The sequence below is a fragment of the Danio aesculapii genome, chromosome 11 (genome assembly GCF_903798145.1).
Source record: "Danio aesculapii chromosome 11, fDanAes4.1, whole genome shotgun sequence".
In the NCBI taxonomy this organism is placed as follows: domain Eukaryota; kingdom Metazoa; phylum Chordata; class Actinopteri; order Cypriniformes; family Danionidae; genus Danio; species Danio aesculapii.
This window is the reverse complement of record NC_079445.1, coordinates 1,724,114-1,747,422: the sequence shown is the minus strand read 5'-3', so window position 1 is coordinate 1,747,422 and position 23,309 is coordinate 1,724,114. Positions and strand designations below refer to the sequence as shown.

The following is a 23,309-nucleotide window of genomic DNA, read 5'->3' as shown; positions in this document are numbered from 1 at the left end:
ATTTGTGTGTGTGTTGAGCATCAGTTAAGACAGCGTTAGCACCTGTCAGCTTTAATTGTGGAGAAAACTGGATCATTTTAAGCTTTTGTCAGCTAATTCCATCTTCCGGGTTTAAAATAATTATTGGGCCGGGATCAGAATCGGTGACGAAGCGCAAAACTGCAAGTGGAGTGATGATGCGTTGGTTTCCCATTATTATTTATAGCAGAGTTTTCTTATCCTATGAGAAGAGCCTGCTTCTTAATTATTCAAGACTATTGCGCATGCTTTCCGAAGGCAAGACAGACCTGCCAGTGCCAAGCTGCGAGACCCTGTGTTGATGACTGGGTGAGACCACGTTCACAGACCCACGGCACACTGTGTTTAGCCATTCATGAAGGGTCGTATGTGTTTGTTCCATGATCCACTTGCATGTTTTACTCCGCGATGCTGTCAGGGCTGATACAGCAAAGCTGTTGGTTTGCTGCTAGCATTTTTGTCCGGAGAGCTGTACGAGAATTGGAGAATGGCGGACTTTGTCTTTTATCAGTTGAGTTCGTTACCATTCAGACACATCGCCTATATCTGTGCTGCAGTGTTCGCCTATGTTTTAAAATTATCAAGATAACCGGCAGGGCTAATGGCTGAAATAGACAGGGTAAGAGACCTGCTGCACTGAGTCTGCATTCAGACCAGGGGATTAAGGAAGGAGTCCTCCTCATTTATAGTGTTTATATAAACAGGATTATCTTTATAATGATGTAAATTGTGGTTGTGTGTATATGAAATGACGCAGGGCATTAAAATTACTGCTTACGATATGCACATTAATATAGTAGCATTTTTTAATGATACTGTATAACAATAATAATGTTTTTACAGTACTCTGACGGTTGGGTTTAGGGATGGGGTGGGTGTAGGCGCTAAAAATACAATTTATTGGGTCATTTAATAGATAAAATAAATAATACTCGATACAACAACTGTTTTTATGTTACTGTGACGGTTGGGTTTAGGGTTTGGGTGGGGGTAGACGTTAATAAAATACAATAAATGGGAAATTTAATTTAACTTCCGGTCGCAAGCGTATCCAATCTAGCAACAACCCTCCTTCTCCCCTGCTCTGCTGGCCACACCCACTCCAGCCTCGGATCGCAGAGCTACGCCCATCTCCGAGCATTTTTTTAAACAATTCTGAGGTAGACTTGAACTGAAAGTGGGGGGTTTCATGGCTCTTTAAATTTGAGCTTTGACTAAGTGTGAATCGACATGTGCAGCAAAGCTTCAAGTGAAAACAAACATGTCACAATTTATTCTGCACCAAGCAACATCTAAATGTATTTGTTCATCAAGAGTCACAACAACCATGAAAACCATGAGCGAGTGATTGATTGTTTGATTTCCAGAGCCGGTTCAGAGACGCAGGAACTCAAATGTGTTTTCTGTTGCTAGATTTACTCCTGGCTTTAATTACATGACCGGTTCAGAGCCAGTGTAATGAAAAGCACATGCTGAGGAGAAAACAGTCCGAGCTTCAAAAAGACAAACGAAGGAATAGGGGGAAAGCCTGCAAGTCTGACGATGAAGAAGGAAAGTGCAAAACAATAAAGGATGAGATTAGTTATTTATGGGTGGCGCAGTGGGTAGCACAATTGCCTCACAGCAAGAAAGTGGCTGGTTCGAGCCCCAGCTGGCCAGTGGGCATTTCTGAGTGGAGTTTGCATGTTCTCCACGTCTTGCCGTGGGTTTCCTCCCGGTGCTCCGGTTTCCAAAGTCCAAATACATGTGGTATAGGTGAATTGGGAAAGCTTAAGTGTGTAAGTGAATGAGTGTTTATAGGTGTTTCCCCTTTACTGGGTTGCAACTTGAAGGGCATCCGCTGCGTAAAACCTATGCTGGATAAGTTGGCGGTTCATTCCGCTGTGGCGACCCCTGATAAATAAAGGGCTAAACCGAAGGAAAATGAACGAATAGTAAAATCAAATGTAAAATATTCACAGGACGAGACTAATGAATCAATACAACTCAAACAACTATTGTTCCAAAAGCACATGGAGCAGATGAATCTAAAGTGAATCTGGTTTTGATTGTCGTTTCAGAGTTTTCCACTCAGAAAGCCAACATTCTTTTCAGGAGGCATTCTGGTGGAGAGCGTGCAATTACAGTCATTATTCTCTATTCATATGGTGTTTGTGGCAACAGAACTTTCTTTGCTCATCTCTGTTTCTGTGGAAGAATGCTTCGGCTGTTCAGATCATACTGCACTCATTTGGGGAACTTCTACAATACTATGGCCCCCATCCATATATATTAACTCTTATATTGTTGTCAGAGTACACACTCTCACTATAATTGTCAAAATGTGCTGCTTGATTCTATTCACTTGCACTTTTACTGATAATATGATGCATGTAATGATGGTGTCTTAATTGTCAGAAGATTTGATGCACTGCAAATAAACAATACTCTTAAAGGGATAGTTCACACATTTTTTTTTTTAATTTACTTACAATTTACTCTTCCTCCCCTTGTCCCACGAGTTTCATTCTACTGTTGAACAAAAAAGATAGTTTGAACAATGCTGAAAACCTTACATAGTATTTGTTTTTTCAACCATGGAAGTCAATAGTTACAGGTTTTCAGCATTCTTCAAAATATCTTCTTTTGTGTTCGACAGAATAAGGAAACTCATAAAGGTTTGAAACAAGTAAAGAGTGAGTAGATGATGACATCTTTTGTTTTTCTGTAATTGGTAACATATCGGAGACTCTAAGGGTCTGTATGTGTTCATATATGTTCATTTATTTATTTATTTTATATAATTACAGACGTTACAGTAGGCTATTTCGCATTGATCTGCAGTTATAATCAAATTATGTTTATAGAAAGGTTAGTAATAAACATTTATACAGCAGTATTTATATTCTCATATTATATGTGAACGACTCGTACAGCTTTACTTTGACATTTCCTTGAGCGAGAATGACGTCGACTGAAACATCATTGTACACCTTGCCCACCAAAGGTACCATTGGTCCCCTTTTGGCAGTGGAAACGCAAGCCTGATAAAGGTCACCCGTACCGACCCGTACTGTACCACTAAGTGGAAACGAGCTATTAAAAAACTGACCCCCCCATACAACTTGTTTTGACCTCCTTCGGGGGGGATCAAGCGTTGATTAGGAGGGTCAATCCCCCCCCAAACCCCCCTGTGATTCGCACCCTGGCTTACATAAAAAAAGCCCAAAAGTTTTTGGTCATTTTCAGGCAAGATGCTAATGGTCTAATCCGATTCAATGACCTATGCTAAGCTAAGCTAAAAGTGCTCGTTTAACTCGAGGGGAGCTGTAAAATGAGCTCCTCAAAAGTGGAGAGTTCCTTTAAAGGGGATCTATAATGATGTAAAAAACATGTCCCTACACATTTGTGTGTGTGTGTGTGAAGTTTCATCTCAAAATACCACACAAAGACTGACCCTTTCAGGCTTTGATCCTAAATGTTGGCGTTTTGGTGACTGTCACTTTAAATATAAATGAGATTGTGCGCTTTTCAGAAGAGGGCGGAGCTACAGATGCCTGTGTGTCAGCCTGGTGGTAGATTCAAAAACGAGATTATGCTAATGAGGGAGAGATGGTCACTAGTGGGCGGGGCTTTCCCCTTCTGATGACACGTACAAAGGGAGAATGTCGATCAAAGTGTTCCTGCAGACTGTTACTATATTTTTACCAATAGAAGCTGGGTATTTTCACAGCCTGTTGTGTTTATAAAAGTGATTTTTGCATAACAGCTCCCTTTTAAAGCATCAAAACTCGGGAAATACAATGACTGAGACTTACTCTCTACTACAGTCTTGCGATCGGAGCCATCATCATTGATCTGCTGGATGTTTCCGAAGTGAATGTCGCTGTAAAAGATGCGGTTTGCTCCTTTGCCTCCTCCTCCGCGGTAGTCGAAAGTGAGCGCGATCACGTTCTTCATGTGCTCGGGGTCTTCAAAGGGTTTGATGGGGGCGTTGAGGTTGTTTTCGTCTGATAAGTGCACACTCTTGAGGATGGTGCGCTCCGAGTACAGCAGGTATCCGTCGTAATCTCTGCAGCTCTGGCCGTCCTCTGCCAGCATCCCATGAGCACACGCACACGTCCGCTGAGCGTTCCCGCGGTACAGACACAGCTGCTGACAGCCTCCGTTATTAATCTTGCAGATATTAGTGCCTGCGCACAAACAGGGATGAAGTACATATCACTGTAAAACATGCTGGATTCCACACTATCGATTTGTGTCGGGGCAACATGACGGAATTGAGTTAACTTATTAGCTTTTAATACATTTAAGTGGATTGAACATGGGTCATTTTACATATAGTTGAATTATTAGATTATTAGATTAGATTATTATTAGTCATTATTATTATTATTATTAGAATTATTACCTCCTGTGATTTTTTTTTCTTTTTCTAATATTTCCTAAATGATGTTGAACAGATTCAGGAAATTTTCACAGTATTTCCTATAATATTTTTTCTTCTGGAGAAAGTCTTATTTGTTTTATTTCAGCTAGAATAAAAGCAGCTTTTAATTTTTTAAAGCCATTTTAAGGTCAATATTATTAGCCCCCTTAGGTAATATTTGTTTTGTATTGTCTCCAGAACAAACCACTGTTATACAATGACTTGCCTAATTACCCTAACTTGACTATATAACAGCTCAGGCTCATTCTGAAAACTTACCCCTATATACATTTCCGGAGAGTACCAAATAGGTCCCAGAGGGTATGTTTTTTGCAGGTTTTGTTTTCGCGAAACCACCAGAGGTCGCTGTGTACACTTTTTCAGATATCAAACTTCTCTCGTGAGTGCCATTCGCGCCTGCTGTCCTCACGTAAATCCACCGGAGGCCGCTGTCAACTAACTGACTAACTGACTGACTGACTGACCAATACCCTCACGCTCCTCCTTCCCCAAACCCAACCGACAGTGTTTTTAAAAGCACAGATTAGCCGCGTTTCCACTATCGCGCCTAAAACGAGCGAGCCAGGGCGAGCCAAGGCCAGTCGCGTTTCCACTATCACTTCCGGGGCATAATCAGGCCAAAGCGGGGCTTCCTTGGGGCCAGCGTCCGGCCTTTTTCGGCCCGCCAAATACCTTGGGCCAAGGAAGGCCAACTGGGGCTTCGGGGTGGGGTTACGTACAAAGGTGGAGTTTTCCTGTCAGGTAAAGAGGAGACAAGATGCTTTCTTCCCTTACATTTGTTTTGCTATCGCGCTTGATCAACTCACTCGCCTTGCAGCCAAAATCTGTGTTCGAAGTAAATGCCGCCGAACTCGAATGTCCTTATCCAGGGATCGCTGTCTGGCCTTACACCAACAGACCACAAACAGTAAAAAAGCAATCGCTTCGGTGTTCTCCATCTTCCAGCTCTCGTAGTGATGCCAGGTTGTGTTTGTGGTTATAATTTGAGTTTTTTGTACCCGCTGAAGTGGGCGGGTTGTGTGACGGGTTGTGTGATGTTTGATTCGGGGGACGTTCTGGCGTTTCTCAACCTCCCGGGCTATTGGCCCGGCCTGGCCCGATTAAAGCCCTGGTTCACACTGGCCCGATAGTGGAAATGCGGCTATTGACCTGTCCATCCACGAAACAAAAGTCTAGGTGTGAAAGCACCCTAAATGCAATGCAGCCATACCTACCTCTGGCATATGTATATAGGGCTACGTTTTCAGAATGAGCCTATGTTGAGAATGTGTGTTAACCTATCAAAATACAGAATGCACCAATGCAGAGGTGACTAAAATGAACGACATCAATAATTTAAACAGTATTGACGCACACAGAGGTTGTGTTCCAGCACGGCGCTGTTAGATACACTCATCAAGCAAACACTCACCTTGCTGTCTTGCTCTGTTGAACACCTTGATGTCTTTGAGCTGGACGCCGATGCCCGTCCTCAGACTCACTGAATCTGTGGAGTTGTCTTTACTGCCACGCTTGATTGAGCCATTCGCATGAGTCCTAAAGGCAAAACCATGATGTGAACTTTACACATGTACAGTTCCCTACAAGACTTTTAATATAGTCTGAATGAACCTGAAGCTTCTTTCCATATTGTGACGTAGCTCCTAGAGAAACGTAATATTAAATGAGAAAACAGTGGGCGTGGCTTGTTTTTTTCTTCTGCGAGCTGATTGGATGTAGTAAAGTAGGCGTTTCATTGAGAAAGATGGGGAAAAGGGTTTGGGGAGAGTTATTACAACCTAAAAGACTCCTCCTCCTCACCATTTCTGTTTGTTGACTGACAGCTAGAGGGGTGTGGTTAAGTATTTTAGCCACGCCCAATACCTCAGACAGACCTAATCTGAGAATTTAACTTGTAAACAAACAGGAAGCGCATTTGCAGACTCCAATTAAAGATAACAAGCGCAAACCATTTTATTTTTCTCTTAATGGCATGCTCAGATTAATTGATCACCGCTAAACTAGCAATGTGAGCTAACAAAATCACTATGGCTGGTTTTGATTTCATGTGGACTTTAAATGTTCTGTGGTGTGGACGTGTGATGTGTGTATTACAGTGAAAGATACTGACCGGTCGCTCCAGTAAATGTAGTTCTCAAACACAGACACAGAGAACATGTCCATGTTGTTGCTGGACAGCACCACCTCTCTGTTCTCGCCCGTCTCCAGATTAATGCGCTCGATCTTATCTGTGCGAGCGTCACACCAGTACAGCAAACCATCCTGCAGGACACACACATCATCATCATCATCACCAGTGCTGGGTAAGTTACTCTTAAGAGCACCTATGATGCTCTTTGGACAGAAGTGTGTGTAATTTTAGTGTGTCCACAGTCATTCTGGATTGATAAAAACACAACAAGTCTCTTTTTAAAATTTCCTGACATTAAAATAGTATGTAAATTCCTGCAATTTTGACATTGGAGTGCGGTTTTCCCCGCCCACCCAATTGATTGACAGGCGCATATTAACATATCTCCATAGTAACGTGTATAAACATGCCCACAGAACAGGATTTGCAAAGAAACTGGGATTAAACGATCTGCTTCCACTCTCTGTGATCAAACTGCACCTCAGGTTATACAAGTTTTAAAGCAGAGCCAATAGGAGCCCTTTAATAAAAGTAATTAAAGGGATAGTTCACCCAAAAATTTCAACTCAGCATCATGTACTCACGTTTTACCTGTTTAAAACCTGTTTGAGTTTCACAAATGAAGCTATTTTGAAGAATGCTGATTTTCGGCACCCACTGAACTCCATAGTAATTTGTTTTTCCTATTATGGAAGTTTTTGATGTGTGCCAGCATTCTTCAAAATATCTTCTTTAGTGTTTAAGAAGAAAGAAACTTATTATGCTTTACAACCATTTGAGGGAGAGTAGTTTTTGGGTGAACTATTCCTTTGTAAGCCTAAATAAGCAGTCATACTAGTTGATTGACAGTATTTTACTGTATAGAATACAGATTTTCACGCAATGAAAGTGTTTTTCATTGTTTATTGACCCCAAAAAGAGACCCCTGGGGTCCGTTCCTCGTACGTGGATTACTCAATTAGCAGGCTTTGGTTATTGACGATTTGACTGGACGATGGATCGTTTCGTTTTTCAAAACTAACCTGAGAGTTGTTGTCATAGCAACAGTTCTGGTAGCTCAAACCTGCTTGGGAGCAGGTTTATTTAATATAAAGGATTAGATTGGCTCATTTCAAGCAAAGGTAATAATAAAAGTACGTACCAAATGCTGATATTTTCTTACAGTAGTAACCTATAGATAGGGCCAGACGAAATCTGCAGGCATTTTTTGCTATTTCTGTAGAGAATTTTGGTAAAAAAATGCAGATTTCTGCTGAATTATTTTGGAAGTATCATAACTAAAACCTTAATATGTTAAATAAAAAACAATCTCTTTTTAACTTTTATTTAATGTTTAAAATGCAAATCCAATTAGATTCACTTTATTTGGTAAACAAAGCAAGTCTCTCATATAATATCTCTACTAAAAGACAGAAAATATTACTGTACACACTGCATTGTACATAAATCAGATGAACATTTGTATATTAGTCAATATTATTACTGTAATTAATTTAAAAAGTGAATAAATATAGATTTACACACATTTACTCAAGTAAATAAACAGAATTAATGATGGGCTAAAAATCTGCGGAAAATCTGCAGAATTCTGCGCGTGCAGATTCTGTGTGGGCCTACAGTACCTATAGATTATATAGACTTGGGAAAAAAGTCAAATAAAAAAAAGTTTATATATACACATTTATAATGTATAATAATTCTTAATATTAAATAATTAATAATATTTATGCTTATATACATATAAGTAAAAAAAAAAAAAATATATATATATATATATAAATAAAAATGAGTAATTAAAAGTACAAAAACAAGGTGGTTCTCCCCAAGGGGATTTAAAAGGACATTTATTAATAGGATTTTTTAGATACAAATGGTACCGATCTAGCTTTAGTGCAATTTCTGAAAGACTATAGATATATATAAACAGTTTTTTGTTTGTTTTTTAAAGGAATAATAGTTCATGCAGTCATGCACATGTTTTGACGGCTAATATGCAGGTGATTTGATGCTTTGCAGACACGTTTACCGATATCAAAATGCTTTTTTGATGCAAAATTAATTTAAATTCCTTACGCTGAAACTAAGAAACTAAAATAGGCCCGGGCTACTATAGTACAGAAAATCTGATCTGAAATGTAAAACTAAATAAATCGCTAAATCCTCTTGACACATGAAGCCTGTAACCCACAACAAAGGTGGAAAGTTATGCGTGTCATATTTAACAAAGCGTTCACTTTGATTTTGATGTAATTTCGCTCACATGAATAATTGAATATTAATCAGATGATGTCATTACGCTGCTGTGCCGTCAGCCAATCGTTGCATTGCTGATCATGATTTCGATTATCGATAGATCTGTCCTTCACAACACACGCCGCGATCTCAGATCAGTTCATCCAGACATTTTAATCTGATTCACAGACTTGTTTGAAGAACCAAATTAGCCAGAGATCAGTTATCAAGATTAAAGGATCTGCCAAATCGTCTTAGATCATTTAAGCGAGCTATGAAGAACGGACCCCAGGTTCATAAATCCTTGTTTACAGATGAATGCATGAGCAGGATTTATAATAGGGGTGTGTGTGATGTGTTTATCTGATGTGCAAGTACACGTTATCGCTCACTTTGCATAAAACCCAACACAAATCTGCCTTGAGAGTCATAAAAGCCTTGACTGTGATTATTATGCAGTCAGAATCAGCCGATAACTCCAGATATGAAATGATCTGCTTTATGATATCGCTGAGTAATACCACACAAGCAAGCGTGTAGTGTAGTATTGACATCATACAAAAGTCCATATTGAACACGTTACATTTTAGAGGAAGTGTGTGTGAGTGTGTGATTTACCTGGTAGTCAACAGAGATGCCGTTGGGCCAGCTGATGCTGACATTGACCAGCACTGCTCTGCCGGATCCATCCAGACGAGAGCGCTCAATACGGGGATACTGACCCCACTCAGTCCAGAACAGATACCTGCACACACACACAAACACACACACGCGCGCGTTTGTTTAACGAAGTACACTTGATAGACATGAAGACATTTGTCTCTTATATTATAAGTTTAAACCAGAACACACACACACACACACACACACCTTACACACATGCCCCACACTCAATATATACATATGCACATGCCCAAAATCAACACAGATACAAACACACACATACAGACACACACACTCAAACCCAGTCACATGCATGCATACACACCGCACAGACATACGCACACACCACACAGCCAGACACACATACCACACACACACACACCATACAGACACATACACATCCACCAACATTCATATACACACACAAATAGAGAGCCCCACCCACACACACATACACACGCAGCACACAGACACACAAACATACACACAAATACAAACACATAACAAACACACTCACACACCACACAGACACTAAACACACACACACACACACTCAAAAACACACAAACGCATACACTCAAACATATGCGCACACACATGGACACAAAAATACACACACCACACAAACACTAAACACACACACACACTCAAAAACACACAAACGCATACACTCAAACATTTGCGCACACACATGGACACAAATATACACACACCACACAGACACTAAACACACACACACACACTCAAAAACACACAAACGCATACACTCAAACATATGCGCACACACAGGCACACACACACAGACACAAAAATACACAGACCATACAGACACTAAACACACACACACTCTAAAACACACATAAACGCACACACTCAAGCACACACACACACACACACAAAATACACACACCACACAGACACTAAACACACACACTCAAAAAACACACATAAACGTACACACTCAAACATATGTACACACACAACACACAGACACTAAACACACACATACTCAAAAACACAAAGACACACACACAAATGCATACACTCAAACATATGCACACACACACACACACAAAAACACACAAACACCACATAGACAATCAACAAACATTAACACACACACACACACACCAGACACAGACAGTAAACACACATAAACAAACACAGACACACACATACAAACACACACACACACACATGTACACACACACACTCACCCTCTCTCAGGATGGACAGTGATGGCGCGTGGTTTGTCCAGACCTTGAGAAATGACCACATATCTGAAGGAGCCGTTGAGTCGAGCCACCTCGATCACATCAAAGCCCTGATCCGTCCAGTAGATGTTCCCTACACACACACACACCACAGAGTTTGCTTGACGCTGACATGGAAGAGTCACAAGCGTGTGTTTGTGTGTGAGACTCACCGGCGATCCAGTCCACAGCGATGCCCTCCACGCGACCGATGCCATTAGTGATGATGTCTTCTCTCCACGTTTGATCTCGTTTTGCTCTGCTGATGGTGCTCAAACCCATGTCCACCCAGTAGATAGTGTCATTATCTGCATCACAACACACACACACACACACAGTTCAATTCAAGTTGATTTGTATAGCGCTTCACAATAATTATTGTTTCAAAGCCTAATTGAGACTCACCTGCATGGAAATCAATCCCGACGGCGAGTGAGGTTCCTGACACAGGTACAAGAGCATCAGACTTATCAGCAGGATCCAGCGGGATTCCTCGAATGCCCTCATGAACCGAGTACAACAGGAAGGAGCCCACACCTGAAACACAACCCCAATCACCTCAAATCAATCACTTCAATAAACAATCATCTGAAATCAACAATAAACATTTCAGATCAATGACAGTCATATCATATCAACAACAATCATCTGAAATCAATAACAAACACCTCAGATCAATGACAGTCATATTAAATCAACAACAATCATCTAAAATTAACAACAAACACCTCAGATCAATGACAGTCATATCAAATCAACAACAATCATCTGAAATCAATAACAAACACCTCAGATCAACGACAGTCATATCAAATCAACAATCATCTGAAATCAACAATCATCTGAAATCAACAACAAACACCTCTGATCAATGACAGTCATATCAAATCCACAACAATCATCTGAAATCAACAATCATCTGAAATCAACAACAAACATTTTAGATCAATGACAGTCATATTAAATCAACAACAGTCATCTGAAATCAACAACAATCATCTGAAATCAACAACAAACATTTCAGATCAATGACAGTCAAATCAAATCAACAACAATCATCTGAAATCAATAACAGACACCTCAGATCAATGACAGTCATATTAAATCAACAACAGTCATCTGAAATCAACAACAATAACCTGAAATCAACAACAAACACCTCAGATCAATGACAGTCATATCAAATCAACAACAGTCATCTGAAATCAACAACAATCACCTCAGATCAATGACAGTTATATCAAATCAACAACAGTCATCTGAAATCAACAACAATCACCTCAGATCAATGACAGTCATATCAAATCAACAACAACCATCTGAAATCAACAAAAATCATCTCAGATCAATGACAGCCATATTAAATCAATAGCAATCACCTCAGATCAATGACAGCCATATTAAATCAATAACAATCACCTCAGATCAATGACAGCCATATTAAATCAATAACAATCACCTCAGATGAATGACAGCCATATTAAATCAATAACAATCACCTCAGATCAATGACAGCCATATTAAATCAATAACTATCACCTCAGATCAATGACAGCCATATTAAATCAATAACAATCACCTCAGATCAATGACAGCCATATTAAATCAATAACTATCACCTCAGATCAATGACAGCCATATTAAATCAATAACTATCACCTCAGATCAATGACAGCCATATTAAATCAATAACTATCACCTCAGATCAATGACAGCTATATTAAATCAATAACTATCACCTCAGATCAATGACACCCATATTAAATCAATAACTATCACCTCAGATCAATGACAGCCATATTAAATCAATAACAATCACCTGAAATCAAAACAATAATCATCTAAAATCAACAACAAACAACAACAACAAACAAACAACTCAGATCAATGCACACACTGTACTCTATTGCACTTTTCTCTAGAAGCATGAGACGACTGCGAGTGTGAAAGTGTTGTGTGCGTGTGCATGTTCTTGTTTACATGGTTACAGGGACAGTCTGGTTTACAAGGTCGCATAAGTGTCCCTATAATTCTGAGACCAGTTATGTTATTTTCTGTATGTTTGTGTGTGTGTGTGTGTGTGTGTGTGTGTTTGTTAGCATACCTTCACAGGACTGCTGTCCGCTCCGCAGGCTGTATCCCGCTGTACACATGCAGGAGCGAGAGGATGGAGATGTGGGCAGACACAGCTGAGAGCAGTCGCCATTATTTTTACTGCACAAGTTTGAACCTGAGCACATAAAACACGCACAGCAGAGAGAGAGAGAGAGAGAGAGAGAGAGAGAGAGAGAGAGAGAGAGAGAAATTAATACACCTTGATTTAATACTAAATTTGAAACTACATGTTTCATTGATTTAAATAAAAGCATATTTCCAAATCACACATGTTTTCATCAAAAGACAATACATTATTTTTAACTCAACACAACATATTTTACACTCCACATGCCTTCAAACTTGTCCAACTCTTTTATTGACAAATACAAATTAAGATCATGCCTTATTCTTGCTCTTATAAGCCCTTTAAAAATCAGTTCAACTTTATAATTGGTCTCATACAAAATCTTGTGCCTCCTACTAATATATATCGCCATTTTTGCGTGTCCTGATATAACATTTAACAAACTTCCTTTTTCTTTTTTTCCCTACCTAAAACCAAACAGAAACACAGTCTTTTGCACAGTCTTTGCAAAAACAGCCCCCAACATAACAAAAGGGTAGTCACTCTGCTTGTGTATTGTTAAGTGTCAGCAAATTTTCAAAGCATTTTCCCAAAAGATGTGTCAAAATAAGATTTGATTTATGTGTTTGCGTGTTTTGGACCTGTCTGCACGGTCTCATTGTAGATCTTCATGTGAATCATGCCAGATGTGCTGTTCCTCAACACCTTCCAGCTTCCTCCGTCACTCTTATCACAGGTGCCGATCTGATCCGTGCCCTGATCCGCCCACCACAGCTTATCACCTACAGCACAGCCATCATTAGTGTTCAGAAGAGAGACAGCAGATGATCGTGAGTGTGTGTGCGGTGCTCTGTTTACCCATGATGGCCAGCGCGGAGGCTTTGTTCAGTTTGCCCTTCACAGAGTCTAAAACCTCCAGCCCGGAGCCGTCCAGCTTACAGCGGTTGATGGTGCTGTTCCCAGAGCTGACCCAGTACAGATGCTCAGCGTCAAAGTCAATGGATAGACCTGAACACAGAAAACACACAGTCAATCCTTTCTACTATTGCAATTTTCTGGGCCATTTAAACATTCATTCATTCATTTGTTCATTCATTCATTTGTTCATTCATTCATTTGATCATTCATTAATTCATTCATTCGATCATTCATTCGTTCGTTCATTTATTCATTCATTTGATCATTCAATAATTCGTTCATTCATTCATTCGATCATTCATTAATTCATTCGTTCGTTCATTCGTTCTTCGTTCATTCGATCATTCAATAATTCGTTCGTTCATTAATTTATTCATTCATTCGATCATTCATTCATTAATTCATTCGATCATTCATTCATTCATTCGATCATTCATTCACTCATTCGTTCGTTCGTTCATTCATTCATTTATTCATTCATTCATTCGATCCTTCATTCGATCATTCATTAATTCATTCGTTCATTCATTCATTCGATCATTCATTCATTCATTCGACCATTCATTCATTCGTTCATTCATTCATTCGTTCGTTCATTCATTCATTAATTTATTCATTCATTCATTCATTCAATCATTCATTAATTCATTTGATCATTCATTCATTAATTCATTCGATCATTCATTCGTTCATTCATTTATTCATTCATTCATTCGAACATTCATTTGTTTATTCATTCATTTGATCATTCATTCATTCATTTGTTTGTTCGTTCATTCATTCATTCATTAGTTCATTTGTTTTCCTTCGGCTTAGTCCCTTATTTATCAGGGGTCGCAACAGCGGAATGAACCGCCAACTATTCCAGAATATGCTTTACTCAGCGGACGCTTCTCCAGCTGCCACCCAGAACTGGGAACACCCATACACACTCACATTCACATTCACATTCACACACACACACACACACACTCATCAATTGCCCTATAGCAGATGTGTTTGGACTGTGGGGGAAACCGGAGCACTCGGTCGCGCAAAAGATGCTTTTACCTGCATCATATCCGGCTGCCATTTATTTACTTTCCATCTCTTTGAAACGTCACGGCAAAATGTGGCACCTGTGGTCTCTGTGTGTGTGTGTGCGATGTATCAGCGGTCACTCACCCACTGGTGTTTTCTGGTTGGTGAAGATCATGGTTTGGTTTGTGCCGTCAGTGTTTGCCATGCTGATGTTGTCGCCATCAGTCCAGTACAGCTTTCTGACAGTCAAAGAACACTGTGAGTTAACAACAACTAACAGTCTGTGTGTGTGTGTGTGTGTGTGTGTGTGTGTGTGTTTCCACTGTAAATGCAGCAGTATCGTTGCACTCACCCTAGTATAGGATGCAGCACTAGGCAGTGTGGTTTGTCCAGACCCTGAATCACAGCGTTCTTAAAGGATCCGTCCAGTCGGGCCACGTTAATCTGCTTCTTATTGCCATCATAGCTGGTCCAGAAGAGATTTCGAGAAACCCAGTCCACCGCCAGACCGTGTGCGTTGGGAATATCTGAACACACACACAACAACACACACAATAAACATTCCCAAATATCAACTGTTTGATTCACACCGGCTGTTTCTATCAGGATGGGAAACTTTGAATAGTTGATTGATCATTTATTTACACATTCTCACATACCTGTAAACCCTCCCGTTTTACCAGGATTCTCCCGTAATTTACAACTATATCCCGCTATCATCCCGTAAAAGTATTTTCCCGTATTTCTCCCATATTTTTAATCTTTCTATGAAGGATGGCAATAAACATTAAAGAGCCGATCCACCCTATACGCAACCCATACCACCGAACCACCAGGGGGCGCACTAAAATGTGAATCTGTTCTGAGCTTTCATTTTATTTAGGCATGAAAACACTTTGAAATAAATATAAAAACGACAGGATTCCCTTCCCTTTCTATTACAGGCGCCGTCGACCCTCCTATGCAATCCTCAAAACAGTCAGTTCCTGTAGCGGTGCGTGACTGTCAGCTGACGCGCTCCATATGGATAAATACACACTGTTTCCTAAACGAATTCTGTACACGCGATTTCAAGCGGAGATTAAATGGACACTCTGGGTTTTGGGTGCATGTTTGAACAGAAATTTACACTTAACCTGCTAGGGCTTAGTGACCACATACATGGACAGCACATTTTAGCTCTTAAATACTTTGAAGGTTTTAGATTTTGTGACAGACATACAGTGACATCCTGCAATTGTTCTGAGGCATATGAAATGTCCCAAACACTATTTTAAACTGTCCAAAATGGGCAGAAAATGTTGTTTCTACTCTCTGATAGACAAAACATGTTCAAAAATATGTGTGTGTTATTAATGCATTAAAAAACAGTCAGGAAAAAGTGTTTAATGGACATCATGGACATCATTCTTCTCTAAAAGGACATCATATCAAAAGATGATACTTAGGTTTTATTCTAATTAGGTTCCAATAAGCCCAAATAAAAAAATGCATGTAAAAAAGGAGCTTGAACCTTAAGAGGATAATATTTCCACCTTCAACTGAATGTATGTACACTTGGCGCAAACATTACTGTGTATGAACGCCGCACCTGCAGACACCACAGTCTCGATGCCTGTGCCATTAATGAAGGCTCTCTTGATGGTCTGCGTCCGCACGTCTGACCAGTAGATTCGCTTCTCCAGAGCGTCATAATCCACCACCGTCACGTTATCGATGTCCGGCACGGTGAAGGAGATGATGTAGTTATAGTAGGGGTTATGGATGTCCACTCCTCGGATCTCAATCTGACGCGCGTACAGCAGAAACTGTCGAGACTCTGAAAACAAACACACACACACACATCACTGATCTGAGGCCAGAAATAATGCTCCATTACTTCACGTAATTACTAGCACGAATAAACAATTAATAATACACTCATTATGGTATTTATTCATCTTAGTTAACCGTGGTTCATGTTATTTAGGTTAAATAACATTCGTTTATGTTAACTCACTATTTAGTTACCATCCTAAATAGTGAGTAATGTTAACAAGCGCAACTTTGGGTTTTAATAATGCATTATGTTATGTTTAATTAACGCTCCACAAGATTATTCATACTTGGTTAATGTTAGTAAATACATGAACTAATGGAGCATGATTATAAAGTGGTTTAAAAACAGACACAAGCAAAATAAAACCTCCTCCAACGCCAGAAGGACATACAAAGATCTATTAACTTTAAGAGTCGAACTCAAAGAGAAGTTCTGGAAGCCATTTTATAGCGTGTTCATTATGCGAATGGGTGTGCCTGGAATCTTTAATGCACTCTAAGAAAGACATTCGCAAGTTCTGTGAGGAAAATCACCAGGAGCTCTTCTGTTACGTGTAGAGAAACTCAATGCCATGTGTAATTCACAATATGATTAAAAAAAATTGCTGCTTTGTTCTCTTTTCGGAAACTCGTCCTCCTAATCCATCATAATATTTCATTAGCATTTACTGTAAATATAGCTTTATTATATTTCATTTTTAGGCTTTAAAGCAGGCATGGGCAAACTCGATCCTGGAGGGCCGGTGTCCCTGCAGAGTTTTGCTCCAACACTAATCAAACACACCTGAACACCCTATTTAGTGTCTTCAAGATCACTAGAAAGCTACAAGCAGGTGTGTTTGATTAGGGTTGGTGCAAAACTATGCAGGGACACCGGCCCTCCAGGATCGAGTTTGCCCATGCCTGCTTTAAAGTGTAGTTATTCTTATTTTTTATTTTCATTTTAGTAACGCTTCTACATACATTTCAGCTTGCAGTGTATTCATATGTAATATTAATTAATTGCATGTACTTACTATATGGTTGGGGATATAATGTGGGTTAGTTTACGTGTAATTATGCATAATTCACAGCAATTACGAGGCCCACACGGCACGGAAATCCACAGATCTTCAGCCCATCGAGTCTATTTATTTACTTGTGTAAATGTGTGTAGATTTATATTGATTCAGTTTTTAGATTAATTGCAGTAATATTATTGACTAATATGAAAGTGTTCACTTGATTTATTTACAGTACAGTTCTTTTAGTAGATATATTATATGATAGACTTGATTAGTTTACCAAATAAGTGGATCTAGATCAGGGATGGGCAAACTCGATCCTGGAGGGCCGGTGTCCCTGCATAGTTTTGCTCCAACCCTAATCAAACACACCTGCTTGTAGCTTTCTAGTGATCTTGAAGACACTAATTAGGGTGTTCAGGTGTGTTTGATTAGTGTTGGAGCAAAACTCTGCAGGGACACCGGCCCTCCAGGATCGAGTTTGCCCATGCCTGATCTGGATAGATTTGCATTGTAAACATTAAATATAAGTTAAAAAGCTATTATTTTTCATTTCATTTATTAAGTTTTTAGTTATGATAAATAAATTGTAGAAATAGCATAAAATGTCTGCAGATTCTGTCTGGCCCTAGCAATTACTATAGTAAGTGCATGGAACATGTGTAACTAGCTAAATCACCCTAAATTAAAGTGCTACCACATTTAATTTCAGTGTATGCTCTTAAAAAAGGTCATATTCATCTTTACATTCACTTTTACCCCCTAAATAAATAATAATAATTTAATTATGACACACGTCATAAGGGACAGTTCACCAAAAATTTCTAATCCTGTCATCATTTCCTCATCCTTTACTTCTGTCACGATCATCAGCGATCATAACTCCCAGATCGCTGGATCTCACACACATGGACTACAAATCCGCCATTCAAGGACTACATATTCATACATGCACTCCGTTCACACACACACACGCTTCCTCATTTCCACTGATTAGACTCCCACAGCTGTTGCAGCTTCTAGACTGATTACATACACTATTTAAGCAGCACACACACTCATTCACATGGCCGAGTCTTGTTTTACTGTATAGTGACATTACAACCATTTCCCTTAGTCTTGTTCCTCTGTGTTTTTGATCTTTGCCTGGTTTCCCTTTCTCCTTGTCTGCTGCCTGTCTACCGACCTCTCGCCTGTGACTGATTACGATTCTGGACTGCCTTCATACATCTGTTTGCACCTGTGTTGACCATTGCCTCCCTGAGTTTGAATAAACCTGCACGTGGATCCTAAACCTAAGTTGTCTTTGTCACTCCCCGTGTTACAACTTCAGCTTTTTTGAGTTTATTTCTTCTGTTGAACACAAAGGAAGATATTTTACAGAATGCTGGAATAAAAACACCCATTGACTTCCATAATATTTTTCATTTGCGTTCAACAGAAGAAACAAACTCATAATAATTAATTTCTTTTATCTTTGCCATGATGACAGTACATGATATTTGACTAGATACTAGTATTCAGCTTAAAGTGACATTTAAAGGTGCAGGATGTAAGTTTGACACCCAGTGGTTGAACTAGGTATTACACTCCTGGATCAAAACAAACGCAAGCGCAGGTTGCCAGATTGAGGACAGGAGCGAGTGATTTAAACCGTGTTAAAAGTAACGGCACGCGTTAGAAGGAATATTCTCAGTATTAAAATGAGATTTGTTCTGACCAACACCTTGAGTTAATATATTAGAAATGGCTTCTGTTTCTCACAGGAGAACAAGAGATAAACAAGAATGTTCACTGAGCATGTTTCTGTAATATCTGTAAACATATGATGGTATTTATATGCTTTAAAAAAGCCAAAAACGTACATACAGCACCTTTAAAGGTTTAATTAGCTCAATTAGGGTAAAGTTAGGGTAATTAGGCAAGTCATTATATAACAGTGGTTTGTTCTGGAGACAATCCAAAACTAATATTGCTGAAGGGGGCTAATAATATTGACCTTAAAATGGCTTTAAAAAAATTCTAAACTTCTTTTATTCTAGCCGAAATAAAACAAATAAAACTTTCTCCAGAAGAAAAAATATTATAGGAAATACTGTGAAAACTTCCTTGCTCTGTTTCACATAATTTGGGAAATATTAGAAAAATAAAAAGAAATAAATAAATCACAGGAGCGCTAATAATTTTGACTTCATCTGTAGATACTGTTGTGTAATTACAGGAATAAATTACTCCTAAAATAACAATAATCTCACTTATCTCAATGATTTCTATAATATCTTGTCACGGGCCTAGTTTGAAGTACACCGGGGCCTTAAATGATGTGTTAAATGTTCATTTTTTTTCATCTGTAATCTGCGTTTCTCTCACCGTAGCATGTGTGGTTGTCTTCTCTGAGCCTCATGAGATGTGGACAGGCGCAGGAGAACGTCTGGTTATAGTTGATCAGACACAGATGAGAACATGGACCCAGACCTCCTCGAGCAGCACACGGGTTCGGCGCTGGACACACAAATAAAAGACCACATGCACATTTAATCGACAGCACAAAACAGAAAGACGCACCTCCAGATGAGACCTGATGTCGGAGTGAAGCTTCATTCATCTAAAAATGCTGTTTGCATCCACAGCCGTGAATTTTACTGGAATATTAAATCAATTATGTAAAAATAGAGTATAAATGATACCCTGGGTGTTCAAGAGAACTTCACTGCACGCCAGCAGGCGATAAAGATAAATTAACTTTAAATGTCAAACTTAAACACGTTTTGGAAACCCATTTTATATCAATTATAAGAAAGGATGATTCATTTGTGTGTCTGGAATCGTTAATAAACTCTGCACTGGAAGAAAAACGAATTATATGAATATCGTTTTCTGTGAAAATGACCAGCGGCTTTTCCTTTTTGATTGCACAGAAATTAAATCCAATGTTTAATTAAAAAACATGTGACTCTGGACCTCAAAAACAGTCATAAATGTTCAGAGTTTTTAAATTGAGATTTATACGTGACATGAAAGATGAATATATATATATGTTTCTCGCTGATAAAAAGGTTGGTTAAGACAGGACAATATTTACAGAGCCAGATCAGTGTCAAAAATAAAACATTTACAGAACATATTTCATACGGCCGCAACACAATTCACAATTCAGAAATTGAAAACACAATTCAAATACACGCAAATCCATTACGCCGGCGCAGTGGGTAGCATGATCGCCTCATAGCAAGAAGGTCACTGGTTCGAGCCTCGGGTGGGTCAGTTGGCATTTCTGTGTGGAGTTTGCATGTTCTACCTGTGTTCGTTTCCTCCGGGTGCTCCGTTTTCTCCCACAAGTCCAAAGACATGCAGTATAGGAGAATTGGGTAAGCTAAAGTGTATGGGTGTTTCCCAGAAATGGGTTGCAGGTGGAAGGGCATCCGCTGTGTAAAACATATGCTGGATAAGTTGGCGGTTCATTCCGCTGTGGCGACCCCTGATGAATAAAGTGACTAAGCCGAAAAGAAAATGAATGAATGAATAAATTAACTTCATTTTTAGGTGAACTATCCCTTTAACCAATCACATCCTCAGACCAAGTGAGCTTATTTTGTTTGGATCATACTAGATCTGTGCAATATTTTGAAAAGCATAGGAAGCTCGAAGAAACATAAGTAAGAAAGAGAAATCAAATAGGTTAAAGATCTAGTGAAAGCATGTCTGAATCTATTCATCCGCTCAGTCTGACAGGAATAAACAGATGTCGGCCTCAATAAGATGAAGTCACTGAGCTAAAGCATCATGGCAAGTTTATTCACAAGCTGCTTTATTAAGAGCCAAACAGCATCAACACAAGTGTCCATCAAGACAAGACCCTGCTCTCCATCTGACCCCTGGACTCCGGCAGAATCCAACTATAATCACGAGTCAACACGACGTCAAGCTGCTTTTAAAGCTCCAACATGATGTTCAGTGCTGAATCCTGCAGTCAGGAAACAACCACAGGCCTGATTTACTCAGTATACAGTTGAAGTCTGAATTATCAGCCCACCTGTATGTTTTCCCCAAATTTCGATTTAACGGAAAGACAATTTTTTCAACACAATTCTAAACATAATAGTTATAACTAGATTAAAACTCAAGACAAGAAAAACTTTAGGCTGGCTTGAGAAAGTTTAGACAAAGTTTATTCTAAGGAAATTTCAGTAGTTTAACGATTAAAATCAGTTTTAAGTAGTTCTAAGTTTTAAGAAGCTTCAAGTTTAAAAGCAGTTTTAAGTTTAAAATAGCTTAAAGTTTAAAAACAGTTTTAAGTAGTTCTAAGTATTAAGAAGCTTCAATTTTAAAAGTAGTTTTAAGTTTAAGTTTAAAAGCAGTTTAAAGTTTACAGTAGCTTAAAGTTTAAAAAGAGTTTTAAGTAGTTCTAAGTTTTAAGAAGCTTCAACTTTAAAAGTAGTGTTAAGTTTATGTTTAAAAGTAGTTTTAAGTTTAAAGTAGCTTAAAGTTTAAAAGTAGTTTTAGGTTTAAAGTAGCTTAAAGTTTAAAAGTATTTTTAAGTAGTCCTAAGTTTTAAGAAGCTTTAAGTTTAAAAAATAGTTTTATGTTTAAAGTAGCTTAAAGTTTAAAAATAGTTTTATGTTTAAAGTAGCTTAAAGTTTAAAAGTAGTTTTACGTTTAAAGTAGCTTAAAGTTTAAAAATAGTTTTATGTTTAAAGTAGCTTAAAGTTTAAAAGTAGTTTTACGTTTAAAGTAGCTTAAAGTTTAAAAGTAGTTTTACGTTTAAAGTAGCTTAAAGTTTAAAAGTAGTTTTACGTTTAAAGTAGCTTAAAGTTTAAAAGCAGTTTTAAGTTTAAAGTAGCTTAAAGTTTAAAAGTAGTTTTACGTTTAAAGTAGCTTAAAGTTTAAAAGTAGTTTTACGTTTAAAGTAGCTTAAAGTTTAAAAGTAGTTTTACGTTTAAAGTAGCTTAAAGTTTAAAAGTAGTTTTACGTTTAAAGTAGCTTAAAGTTTAAAAGTAGTTTTACGTTTAAAGTAGCTTAAAGTTTAAAAGTAGTTTTACGTTTAAAGTAGCTTAAAGTTTAAAAGTAGTTTTACGTTTAAAGTAGCTTAAAGTTTAAAAGTAGTTTTACGTTTAAAGTAGCTTAAAGTTTAAAAGTAGTTTTACGTTTAAAGTAGCTTAAAGTTTAAAAGCAGTTTTAAGTTTAAAGTAGCTTAAAGTTTAAAAGTAGTTTTACGTTTAAAGTAGCTTAAAGTTTAAAAGTAGTTTTACGTTTAAAGTAGCTTAAAGTTTAAAAGCAGTTTTAAGTTTAAAGTAGCTTAAAGTTTAAAAGTAGTTTTACGTTTAAAGTAGCTTAAAGTTTAAAAGCAGTTTTAAGTTTAAAGTAGCTTAAAGTTTAAAAGCAGTTTTAAGTTTAAAGTAGCTTAAAGTTTAAAAGCAGTTTTAAGTTTAAAGTAGCTTAAAGTTTAAAAGTAGTTTTACGTTTAAAGTAGCTTAAAGTTTAAAAGTAGTTTTACGTTTAAAGTAGCTTAAAGTTTAAAAGTAGTTTTACGTTTAAAGTAGCTTAAAGTTTAAAAGTAGTTTTACGTTTAAAGTAGCTTAAAGTTTAAAAGTAGTTTTACGTTTAAAGTAGCTTAAAGTTTAAAAGCAGTTTTAAGTTTAAA

General features: G+C 38.2%; 1 protein-coding gene across 1 annotated transcript in view; it reads right to left on the bottom strand.

Moving 5' to 3' along the window:
• lrp1aa (low density lipoprotein receptor-related protein 1Aa) overlaps positions 1-23,309 on the bottom strand; it is a 239,829-nt gene that overhangs the window by 77,786 nt on the left and 138,734 nt on the right. Inside the window, exons 28-41 of the mRNA XM_056467699.1 lie at positions 20,039-20,170; positions 16,438-16,665; positions 15,199-15,373; positions 14,991-15,085; positions 13,767-13,916; positions 13,550-13,690; positions 12,831-12,956; positions 11,132-11,263; positions 10,900-11,034; positions 10,691-10,820; positions 9,429-9,555; positions 6,558-6,709; positions 5,859-5,983; positions 3,816-4,190 (exon numbers count right to left, since the gene is read on the bottom strand). Coding sequence (XP_056323674.1) covers positions 3,816-4,190; positions 5,859-5,983; positions 6,558-6,709; positions 9,429-9,555; positions 10,691-10,820; positions 10,900-11,034; positions 11,132-11,263; positions 12,831-12,956; positions 13,550-13,690; positions 13,767-13,916; positions 14,991-15,085; positions 15,199-15,373; positions 16,438-16,665; positions 20,039-20,170 — 2,223 coding nt within the window. The remainder of the gene's footprint in view (positions 1-3,815; positions 4,191-5,858; positions 5,984-6,557; positions 6,710-9,428; positions 9,556-10,690; positions 10,821-10,899; positions 11,035-11,131; positions 11,264-12,830; positions 12,957-13,549; positions 13,691-13,766; positions 13,917-14,990; positions 15,086-15,198; positions 15,374-16,437; positions 16,666-20,038; positions 20,171-23,309) is intronic.